The 12,183-nt window shown below is 47.4% G+C and overlaps 1 protein-coding gene across 2 annotated transcripts in view; it reads left to right on the forward strand.

The window, feature by feature from the left end:
- Positions 1–12,183, forward strand: part of GPSM1 (G protein signaling modulator 1) — an 83,262-nt gene that overhangs the window by 15,550 nt on the left and 55,529 nt on the right. Inside the window, exons 1-2 of one of the 2 annotated variants that reach the window (XM_040606415.1) lie at positions 6,992–7,920; positions 11,472–11,693. In XM_040606415.1, coding sequence (XP_040462349.1) covers positions 7,793–7,920; positions 11,472–11,693 — 350 coding nt within the window. In that variant the 5' untranslated portion in view covers positions 6,992–7,792. Of the gene's footprint in view, positions 1–6,991; positions 7,921–11,471; positions 11,694–12,183 lie in introns of those variants that run through there. The other variant, XM_040606416.1, reaches the window with a different exon arrangement.

Consider the following 12,183-nt stretch of genomic DNA (forward strand, 5'->3'; position numbering starts at 1 on the left):
TAGCCATTGGACAGTCCCTGGTGTTGCTGGGACTTGGCAGCATCTTTTCAATATGCAGTTGTTTTCCTGCTGCGAGTCTGTGCTCCAAGGCAGGAGCAACTGGCAGGTTGAGAGAGGAAGAAGTGGGGGCTGTAGTTGGAGGGATTTCCAGGCAGCTTGAACTGAGAAAAGACTTGGGCCTGTGGCCTCCGCATTTCTGGGAAAACAAGACTTGCTTTCACTTGGCTTCGGAAAAGCAGCCTGGGTGTGCAGGAAGGGAAGTCTCAGGAGGCCCCTCAGCCTGTGCAGTTCCACAGCACAACTGGAACAATTGTGCCGGGCTACACTTGTGGAGCTGAGCTTGACCCTGCGGGCAGCTGGAGGGGAGGCTGTGACACCTTGCAGTCAAAGCTGTCTCATAGCTTGAGTCCTGAGCTGCATGCTTGCTTTGTCCAACCTGAGCTGGCATCATTGTGCTGTAGCGCCGTTAGGGTCCATGAGGACTTGTCCCTGGCTCTGATGAAGAAGACAGGAGGGGCCAAAGTGTCCCCTCTCCTCTCCCCTCCCAAGAGAGCAGTGGTGCTGGGGTCCAGGCTGGCCCCATGGGGGCTGGCTGCTGAGTGCTGCTGTGTGCCTGTGGGAGGCAGGTGTCAGGCCGTTGTAGAGAAGAGGTGTCTTGAGTCTGGACATCTCTCATTTACAGTGCTTCTCAATTTGGAAAGATAATCCCCCAAACCAGTATCCAGCCATTTTCAGTAACAATTTTAGCATGAATGAACCCCTGTATATTGGGGGGGTAATGAAAGTTGAATAGCATAAATAAAATGGGTAATAAATAAATCAGCTGTTTTCATTGTATAGCTGTTGATAAGCTATTTGCTTTTCTAATGTCTATCATTATACTTTAAATAATGTATACATTGTAACTCAGTGTATTTTGTAGCAGGAGCAGTATACTGGTTTAAATCACAGCATATATTTTAGTCAGAGGATGTGTTGACCTAATTGCCGAAGTAATGTTATAATGAAAAACCATTCAGACTGCATGTCCTCTCTTGCCCTCTGGTTTCTGGAAGTAACTGAAGGAAACAGCACTTCACTTCTGGTGAAATCATCCCAGGAGTGTTGTTTCATTGCAGTGTGATGGTTTAATTTCATTGAAGGCACTAGCACCGTACAAGAAAGCAAAATGCTCTTGGAAAACTCGGGAAGTTTCCCTCATTGTGCTGAGTTCATTTCAAGCATCCTCAGTGACAAAATAAGAATGCGTAAAAATCCATCCTGTTGGAGGTGCTGGCTGGCTTGGTACTCTGTATGGCAGATTCCAGATGTTAGAGCTGTTACCTTCGTGGTCTGCAGGTGAGAGGGGAGAGACAAATTAGTGACAGCACAGATCGAGCATCCTCCTTTGTGCCTCCTAGGAAGGAAAGAGCATCCTCAGATCAAAGCATCATTAGTTCACGAGCATTTGGCAGGCTAGTGCTGCTGGCCTCTACGCTTATTTTCCTTTAGCTCAAACAGCGAGTGGTGGTGGGGTTTATATGCTGCTGCTGAGCCAGGCGAAGTGATTATGTTCCAGGCTCCTTGGAAGGTTTCATTCTCACACTTCTTGAAAGTGAGTTCTCCTGCACAGCCCCGCTTCAGAGCCATCTTAATCAGTTCCTATGTTTGGTGGATTTATTATTAGTATTTGGGAGTCGGAACATGTTTTAATGAATTAATTTTCAAATTGGTGTCTCCTTAATGATAATTTCCTTAGACTCTGGAAAGTATTTGCATCTTATAATTTAAGTGCTCTGAAACTGGGCATCAAGTGAGAACAGGATGAGATGAAATTCACATTTGCACCTTAATCCCACCTGAGCGTTCTCAAGTGTTGCAGGGTAATTACATCCCATCATGATCCTTTGGTATCTGAGTAGTTTTGGAGCATAAAGGCTTAAGTTTGTGCTCATTGCTTTTTAGAGGTTTCACTGCTCAGATGACACATAAAAATTTCGTTGTGTTCTCTGTTCTTGCTATGGGTTAAGCTGTATTTGTGGGAAGGATTTGGAGCATGGATTCAAGATAATTATTACCAGTGTATAATTTATTGAGAGCCTAATCCTTCCAGGTGTAGAGCAGGTTTCTGGAGGTTGTGAGTATCTTAAGCTCCTGGAATTGAGGACATCTCTTTGGGCAGGGTTAGCTCTTCAGTGATTGTTTGGCATTATGTTAAGCTGATGGCACGAGCTGTGTGAGCACCCTTGCCTAGGTGGAAAATGCTGCACCTCATCCCTAACAGAGCAGCTCTAGTCTGAGTGGTTCACTTGGTGCTTGGAAAGAAGGACCTGGTAGAGGTGCTGGGAGCCAGGGCTCCTGGATTCCCTTCCATTCTCTACAGCTGATTCACAGCGAGGCATAACTTGCCCACAGTGTCTTAGCTTCCTTTTTGCAAAATGGGGTAATAGCTACCCTCGTATCTTTGCAAAATATTTTGTGGTCCTTAGGTTGAAAAGTTTCTACACATACCAGTTCAGCATCATAAGTTTCTTTGCAAAATGCTACTAAACCAGCAAATAACTCCTGTTTGCCTTTAGTTCTCGCTGTCCCGATGGATCACAGCCACAGAGGTAGTCAATCTGCATCGCCTTTGGTCACATGGAGAGTTGTGTGCAGCCACAGGGTAGTTGTATAAGCAGGAGAGTGCTGGATGACTTTTGCTTTCAAGCAGGCAGTGGGGAGTTTGAATTTGAATTTCTGACAATGACACAGCTTGTTGGAACCATTATGAATTGAAATGGGGTCTTATTCAGCTCTGCTAATAAGAGGGTAAATGCAACTAAATACAGCTGTCTTCCTCACTGTCATTTGGTATTTATTAGCAAATATGCGGTGGAATTGAATCCCTTGTAAGTACTCTGCAGCTAATGGTGGATAGCAATTAACTGAAATGACTACTGTTGGGCACTGATGCTACCATCAGTGCGTGGAAGAGGAAATCTGGAGCCAGCACACGGAGCCAGCACGCAGACCCAGCAGTTTCCAGAACTCCCTGTAGTTTTCCCCTTTGGATTCTCTGTTTCATGCCCTTATCAAAAAAAGCCTGCAGTGAAAATCGCTTCATCTTGGTACTCCCTGGAGCTCCAGCTTGAACAAACACTTCTCAAGCAGCAGTGTGTGTGTGTGTGCGTGTGTATATATATGTGTGTGTATATATATATATATAATCTTAGCATTTTAAGTTTGGGGGTCACTGGAAGGACTCACTGCAATACTGTTGCCAGTGAAGCAACTGTGTGGAGTAGAAAACTTCTCCCCTCCAGGTGTGTTGGTGCCTCTGCAGCACTTCGCATGCCTCAGGCGACGTGAAGGAAACTGGACCAAATGCTTGGAAAGAATTCAGAACCTGGGTGCAGCATTTATTGTTTCATCGTTGGCCTTTCCTCTCCAAACAAAACGAGAGGTTTTGTTTTCTTCCCCTTACTAATAAGGTGACATGTAGGTCACAGTGCCCCAGAAGTTCTGCCCTCCATTGACTGGGGGGAAACCAGCTTCTGCGTGCGAGTTTCAAACCACCAAAAGTAGTTTGAGTCGGGCTAATTTCACGTATATCTTGATTTGTTTGTCACCCTTCCCTGCCAGCCTGTGTTTGATATGGTGCCTTGTGAGGAAACTGCTTGTCAGGAGGGGATTAGTGCTTGGGTTGTGCTGCAGGGAGAGCTGTTGGCAGGGTGGAGAGGCATTGCTGGCCATGTTGCACAAGAATTGGTCTTAGAAGTGAGCTAACTGAGTATTTTCATCAGTGCCCTCCATGCAAAACAGAGCAGGTTGCTAATGAGCATGTTGATGTTAAGGAGGTATGAGCAGTACAGAGGAGGATGAGTCTTGAATAGGAGGAACTGAATGATTGATAGGTCTGGTGTCATGGCAATGTGATGATCTTTAATGGTATGAAGTTGCAAGCACGTGCACTTAGGAGCTAGTAATATTTTTTTCTCAGAGGTGGGAGCTCATCATTTGGGAGCAAGTGAGAGAGAGAGAGAGGCAGCTGTGCATGTGCTGGTGATATGATGATGTGAGCCCCAGCTCGTTTTGAGGAAAGTTGCTTGATGAGGAGTGAGGATGTTGCCTGGGGCAAAGTGGCCAGAGAGCAACTGCCTGAAACATGTTGTGAGTGTCCCAGGCAGAGAGCAGCAGTCTAGTCTGGCGGCTTGCAGTGCTGGCCCAAGGCTAAACAGGTATAAATTCACCACAAATCAATCTGGGCTGTGCGTCAGGAGGATCTGGGATAGCTTTCCTCATGTAGGGAAGCCCATGAAAATGGTCAGACTCTGTGAAGCACAGCATGGGCTTTCACACTGGTGAAGTTCATTGAGCTTGTTCATGTGGGATGTGAGCTCCCTCCATCATGTCCCTGTGCAGTGGAGAGGAACCATCCCTGGGCACTCGGAGCAGCTCCTACCTGGCTGTGTTACCTGCTGGTTTGGAGTCATCGGGACAGTGCTTTCTGTGTCCTGGAGCTGTGCTAAGGCTGGGAAAGGAAATTATTAAAGGTGAGTACTTCCCAGCTTGATGACTTTCTTTAAGGATGTGCTGCCATTCAATTATTTAAATGCATGTTTAGTTAGTTAAACCAGTGAATACACATTTACACTAAGCACCTGATAAATGTGGTCCTTTTTTGATTGGGGAAAAATGTTTAATTAGCCCTGTTATCAGTGCTCTGAAGTTACATTTATTTTTTGTATAAAATTCAATTAGCTTGCAAGTAAGATGCTAAAATCAACAGTAGGTTTTACTGTTGTTGGTGTTTCTGGTGAGGTGGTTTTTCTGTCTTACCTTGTGTCTAAAAGTTTGGGGTTTTTACTCCTGACTTTAGAACTACAGCAGCTCTGGCTGGGAATGAGTTTTCCAATCACCCCCACTAATATGAATCAAATACCTTTTTACTTTCTTTTCCCCCTTCAAACGCAGTTTCACCTTGCAGGTAGCAGACCTTCTCTTGCCCTGTGAGATTTAAAATATTTAAGGCAGCAGACAACTGCCTCCTAGCTCTGTCTTGTGGCTTGATGGATTTGTTGTCAGCAGGGTAAGTGCTGTGAGCAAGACAGTCCAGACAAGGCAGCCCTGGATTTGTAAAAGGGAGGGCTGGGGTGGGACACATCTAATTTCTGGACACTGTGGTCTCCTCTCCGCCTGCCTGGAGCGGCCATGGGGCTGAGGTGCAGACCTGAGAGCTGGGATTTCACTGTGTTCTGCTCTGGCTTCTGCGGCTGTTATCTCTTGGGCTGTAGGGAGCTGCGGCAGCCCTGAGGTTGGGGTCAGTGCATAGCCCTTGACCTGCAGAACAGCTTGTGGCTAAAGGCAGTCTGTACTGTTGTTTTCCAGCCCAGCGGGGGCAGGACAAGTGTGATGTTGTCCATGCAGTGTTATTTTCTTGGAATATTTGGCAAGGGAGATGCAAGATTTGGGGGAGAGCAGGGTGATGTGTAGTGTTCCCCCTCTGGGGACCTGTGTCATCACACAAGTCCTAATTATAGTGCTGTTTTGATAACAGTCGTAATGATCATTGTTGACAGCACTGATAACACCTTGTGCTGGTTGCATTGTTTCTTGCTTGGCAGTGTTCTCAGCATCCCCAGTGCTCCCAGGACCCTCCCTGCCTTCTCCATATTGCTGTGTTGCTTGAAAACATTTGATATGTAAGAGTCCTTGCGTTTTGCCTGTGCACCTTTTGTAAAGGAACATTTTCACTCTAATTGTTTCAGCTGGCTTGCCAGCCAGCCAAAAGGCAATGTAACATCATCATTAGCTGCTATCTGACAGGGATGAATGACCCTGGGAAATCTTGTTGTTAAAGGCAATATCTGCTCTTCCTGCTCTTCACTGCTCTTTCTGCCTTCAGAACAGCTATTCTTTGAAGAAGAAGTTAAGGAGGAGGGAGAGAGGCCCTGCCCTCTGTTGGATTGGAAAAAAGACTTCCTCATCCCTGTCACCGCATGCTGGAAGGTCACCTTATTCTTCCTCCTATGAGTGTCAGAAGCATCATCCATTCCTGGGTTTGAAATTCACAACTGTCACATTGATGGGGGCCAAGTGATCTGCCAGCGTTATGCCACTCATTCGTTCCTCTGGCAGAATGCTGTGCAGATTGCCTAATTCATTTGTGGCCAAACATTGGGTTTATATTTGGCCTCTTACTGCTTTTAAAGAAATTGTTCTTTTTGTTGTTGTTTCTTAAGTGCATATATTGCCCTTTTTGAAGTATGTTTCACCAGAGGATCTTAAAGTGCTCTGGGAGCCACCTCCATTGCCATTGTACAGATGGGTATGTAAGCAGAGGTGAGGAGGAGCCGAAGGACTTGCTTAGTGCTCCAGTTGGGAGCTGATGCTGGGACTTGTTGCTGTACACACCAGCACTGTTCTGATTTCTAGGTTACAACTGGTGCCTTCAAAACTTGGTTCATTATCTGGCCAGGCTTGACATAGTCTGTCATCTCCATGCATTCAGACGAAGACGGCTTGCTGTACATGGTGTAGTCTTTGTTTTGGTCTGGGACCTGATCAGGGGAGGGTTTTGGACCTTCCTGGCTGCTTGTGGTGGGCCTGGAATCCGGGATGTGACTTCTGTGACTCCTTGGAAATCCTGCCTATCTGGAGGAACATGCAAATCTCTGAGAGCTTTGTGCTGATTCAGGCAAGGCTTACGAACAAGGACTGCTTCAAGTGAGCTTCTGCCCCCTCCCTATGTCTTTGTTCCAGCCCACAGTCAGGGATGCACTGTGGTGTTAGCTAGAAGGTTGAGCAAGGTGGGAGAATGGCATTAACGAGCCCCAGCGCCTTAGCTGTAGAAAAGCAGCTCATGTTCTGCAGTGTCTGTCTTCTGAACCACACCATATGGCCGGGTCCAGCACCTTCAGTTTGTCAGCAGTGATTTGCTGGCTTAGGAGGGCCTGAATCTTCTTTTCTGGTATTATGACGTGAATAGCAGGTGCTTGCCAAGGTGGTACAGGCCCAGGCATGTTGTCTGCGTGTCAGCAGAGGAGAAACTTAATACCTGGGGGCTGGGGGGTAGAAGGCTCTGCCTTTTCGGGTGATGGTTTGGAGCCCATTTAAATGGGCAGGGATGCGCTCTATGGGATCCCCTTTCTCCTGCTTTTTCCCAGTCTGAGAATTGCTCGGATCGTTTCTGGAACTTCCAAAGCTTTCTGGGTGGCCGATGGATGAGGTGTCTTTGGAATCTGTCAGACTAATGAGTGGTTCTGCCCAAAGGTGACCCTTTTTTTGGAGGAACCCTGAGCTCCTTACCTGACAAGGACAGGTTTGTAGCAGCAGCAGTTCTGCTCTTGCAGCAAAGAGGCACTGACAGGAGTAGCTGATGCAACCACAGAGGCAAAGTGCTGTGGGAAGAGACCGATTCAGAAAGGAGGAAGCTGCTTGCCTTTGACCGTCTGTGGGATGTTCTAGGGCCCTTTGTCTTTGGGCAGCGCTGAAAATACGAGTGAACCAAGATGCTGTTTTGTTCCTGGGTTTCAGCTCTGAACTCACCTGTCTGCTCCCTGAAACCAACAGTGGGTGAAGGACGTTGTATTTCTTAGAGGAAAGAAGACTTTCTTTAGGTCTCTGGAAACAAAAGCAATGCTCCTTTCCCCTTCCCTTTCAAGAGCACCATACGGAGGAAAAAAAAGAAGTGTCCCAAATAACACAGTTTGAGATTTCAGTAACTGAATGGTAATGCTGCCCATGCAGATGGAGTGAGAGCTGGAGAGCAGTGCATGTTGTACGGACATGAAGATGCCATCAGAACCTTCAAAACCCCCGGTTCCTGCATATGAACTTAACAGAGAGACCTCTCTGCAAAATGGTTCCAAGTAGACCTCAGCCCCGCTGCTCCCTTCTGCCGGTGGGCTTGGAGCTCTGGTTTTATGTTGAGACAATGCGCAACCTGCAGAAGAGAAGGTAGGGGAGGTCTCGGGCATGTGCTGTGGGAGGAACTGGGGCTGTGATGAGTCTGTTGTTGTTGACTGTTTTACCTTTGCCAGACTGTCAAGGCTGTTCAAGTTGGCTCACTTGAACAGCAAATTCCCATCTCCTACCAAAATTGCCCTTCTGTGTTTTTCTTATGGACAGTTGAGCTGTGGCCTTTGGAAGCTGTTGTATGTGGAGTGTTTGTGTGCTGGAGTTTGTTCATTGACCTTTAGTTGGTTCCTCTGCCCTTGGCATCGTGTTTGAGTGCTTTTAAGGCTGCAGTGACTGAACTGCATGCAAAGTTGCTTCCCAAAACTAGCTCTGTCTGGGGGATCCTGGAGGGTGTGGGAAGGGCAGGTGGGTTTTAGAAGTGGGTTGTGTTTCTATTAATAATTGTTATCCTTGACTCTTGTCCTTTTAAGTGGCAACAAAAGCTTGGCAGAGTGCGATGCAGAGAAAAAGCCTTCACTCCCTTCCCCTCGTTTGCTTAGGTCCCAAACTGAACAGTGATGTTAATTAGATAAGTCAGATACTCTGCAAAACAGCCTGTTCAAGGACAAACAGATTTTAATTAAAGGCTGTGTGCACTGGAAGGTCATGTCACTGCATTGTGCCTGAACAGTTACTATGGGAACACCAGGAAAGCACCCAGAAAGTGTGAGTGTGTGTGTGACTACGAGAACACAGGTCTTGAGGTGCAAATTTCACTTCTGGTTATGTTTCCACTGGCAAATATGGTCTGAGTGAGATGCCACCCTTGGGAGTGTGTAGTTGGGTTTTGTTGCTGTAGGGTTTTCCGTGTTGCGGGGTTGGGAACCCTCGCTTGAAGCTATTCAAATCACACAAGTTTGGTCTGAGCCAGACTAGAGCGCTGTGAATTAGGGCAACTGATTTCCAGCTCAGTTTCTAGTCTGTTTATAGTTGGTGAACTCAGTTTCTTAAAGAGAACCTGGATATTGGGAAGAGTTTTGTTTGTGCTGAAACTTGAAGTGACATTATTTTGAGGTTTGCCTCGGTCTTTGCAGTCTTCTAACTGGAATCCAACATTAATTCTTGTGATAGTGGCTCATTCCTGCATTTCAAGCCCTCTCAAGGTTCATCTCTGCTAAGCTGCCTGAATTTAATCTTGCTGACTTGAGTATAAGGTGTTCTTGTCTGTCTTCAGTCCCAAGCCTTCTTTCAACTGTTTGGGATGTATCAGCAGACTTGTCAATAGCCTGATGCTAGATAACCACTCTGGTGATCTACAGACCATGAATGTGCCTTGGGACTGATGGAGGTTTGGTATGATCCCCAAATGGGTCCCTCTAATGCAACGTGCAGTAGCAAAAGCTCATTCTTACTAATTTTCATGTGGTCTAGCAAGGGGATCCATAGAGAGAATTTAAATATTTTCAGTATTAACACTTATTATTTTTTTCCCCCTGTCAAATAAGTTGAGGCAGGGACTGATGCTGCATTGGCACCGTAAGCAGCCTTCTTGCACAAGTAAAATAGCCACTGAAATGTGGGCTTTGCAGTGAGCTTGAAATCTAATATTTGTGTGGGAGTTTGAAAGCTCAAATGAGCTGCTTCACAGTCCTGTTCTCCCTCTTGTTACTTGGTGGTTTTGGGAACGAATGAACCATGAGACAGGAAGGATCACAAGTGTGTTTGAAGGGAGAGTCTGAAACCAGGTCTTTTGCTCTTTGGTGGTTGTTTTTTTCCTGTTTGTTTGGACAGCCCTTGTGGGTTGTCCTGCTTTGGAAGATACCGTTGGGCTGCCAAACGTTGGGTGTTTGGAGCCATATGGAGCCGACTCAGCAGGGAGATTGCCAGGCAAATAGGGCTGGATTTTGGAGAGTTTATGCACCGCTTATAGAGGAGCTGGCTTTGTTTCCTGACAGCTGAGAAAACGCCATTCTGCCTGTTTGTAGGGAAAATAGATCAGGATTGGTATTTTGTACGTGCGTCTCCCCGTGCCCCTCCGCAGCAGTGGGAGGCAAGTGCTGGGTGCAGGCATGGGCAGAAGGTACTGGAGCAGGAGGAACTGTGCCCTGAAGTCAGTGTGGTGGGAGCATGGGTGCAGGGCGGTGGGTTGTGCCCTCAGGGAGAGAAGGCAGAGCAGCACAGTGCCCCGGCTTGGCCAGCACACCTCAGCCTGGGTCTGCAGAGACCCTGGCCCTTGGGTTGTAAGGGTGGCTTTGGGGGAAGCATGTTCAGGGCTCAGCGGGAGGCTGCTACAGGAGATGTCAGCTGGGTGGGTGCTGTCACAGCGATGATGAGCAAGTTGTTCTTTTGGTCTTGGTGCTACAATCAAACTTCCTGCAAGTGCTCTTTGCCTGAAAACAGACTAGAAACTGGCTTTGAACATTTATTGTCTTTTGTCTGACCCTTGCTTTTCTGACTCTGGACAAGTGAGCTATGTTTTTTTCTGCGCGGATGTCTACCTTTGACCTAGTTAGTTTTGACTTTTAAAAATACATTGAGCAGAAACGAAAAAGCCGAAGAGAAGCATCTGACTAGAGGAGCAGGAACATGCAGTGTCTGTCCACCTCATGAAGTGGCTGACTTTGCAGCAGGCAAGATGTTTCCAAATGTAAGCTTTCAAACGCGTGCTCTGTCCCTTCTGAGAACTCTGGATACACACAGCCTGACAGGGATGGCTGTACTTTAGCAAGGATTTGGCAGAGCACTCAAAGGAGTAAGTTTCCTTTCTCTTGAAGCAGTACCACTGGTCTTGCTCCTCTCTGCTGGCTCCCGGAGTGCTCTCACTGACAGCATAGCGTGTGCCATTGCCAAAGGTGTCAAGAAATGCAAGGGAGGAGAGCTAGCCTGGAGGCTAATGTGCAGAGCGCCTGTGGAAAAAGTGACAGTAGGGGAGTTAATGAAAAGCAGACACCAAGCACTGGAAGCTGCTCAGCCAAGAATTTCTGCACAGTCCAGGGCTTTCTCCGATACGCAATGAAGATGTGTTACAATTTGGCTACCCTCTCTGTTACCCCAAGGAGAGGAGTGCAGGCATGAATAGTCTGGGTAGGTGGCTTCTGTGATGTGCACCACCTGGAAGAAAAACACAAGCCATGTTAATCTTGTGGTATAAGTGTGCATCTTGAGAGCCAGGAGCCCCGAGTTTCTTGTTCAGATTCCTACTGGGAACCCAGGGGTGCCTTTGGCCACTTGCAGATGCGGTCTGTACATCTGGATGCTCCTGTGTCTCATGCCTAGGAGGCTGGTTTCCTGGAGGGGCTGAGTGCCCACCATGTGTACTGGAAGCTGGTGTCCACACAGCTGAGGTGTGCTAGCTGTGTGTCCCCAGGTTATTATCGCCCAGACAGTGTTTGACCTGAGGCTGGTGCCTTGGTGCTTGGCGCTGAATGCAGAGAAGGAGCTGCTGCCTGGAAGGTGGCTCCCTCCAGAGTGTTTTTATAGATTTTTTTTTTTTTTCCTGGTGCTGTGAGTAATTAAAGATATGTGATGAAGTGAACTTTTTAACCATTGCATAGCAGCATGGGTGCACTGTGGTCTAACTCCTCTAGAAATTACTGTCTTGCTTTTTGCAGAATGGAGGCATCCTGCCTGGAACTGGCCCTGGAAGGAGAGCGCTTGTGCAAGGCTGGGGACTTTAAAGCTGGGGCAGCCTTCTTTGAAGCGGCGGTGCAGGTGGGGACAGAGGATCTGAAGACTCTCAGTGCCATCTACAGTCAGCTGGGCAACGCCTATTTCTACCTAAAGGAGTACTCCAAGGCCCTGGAGTACCATAAACATGACCTTACCCTGGCCAGGTAAGCATGTCAGCAGTGCTTCATCCTGATCAGATTCAGCTTTTCAGGGCTTGAGCAAAGGCAAGTTCTGTGGGGTCTGAACGCAGCAGCCTGAGGGAATCTGCCCTAGAAATAAGCATCCAAAACTAGCCCTGGGGCATGGGTTGAGTGTGCTTTGGAGAACTCTGGGGGCAACAAGAATGGGTCAGCCACCTTCAGAGCAGGGAGGTGGAGAAAGGGATATGGATGTGAGGAGAGTGCTTGTAGCAAGAGCAGGGCAGCGTCCTGTTCTCTTGTCCCCAGGTACTTGTAGGTACACCCAAAGTCATCAGAGCAGTTCACCCAAGACAGCAAAACAGGGAACAAGGATCTGTCTTCAAAATTGAGAGAGCTTGTATGAAGCATTTGAGCTTGGCATGTGTGCTGGGAGCTGCTGGATGTGCTGTACATACCATGCAGCACTTGCTGCAGCTTGAATCCTGCCACCAACAGATGGTGAATAAAAGCATGG

The sequence above is a fragment of the Falco naumanni genome, chromosome 9, assembly GCF_017639655.2.
Source record: "Falco naumanni isolate bFalNau1 chromosome 9, bFalNau1.pat, whole genome shotgun sequence".
Classification (NCBI taxonomy): domain Eukaryota; kingdom Metazoa; phylum Chordata; class Aves; order Falconiformes; family Falconidae; genus Falco; species Falco naumanni.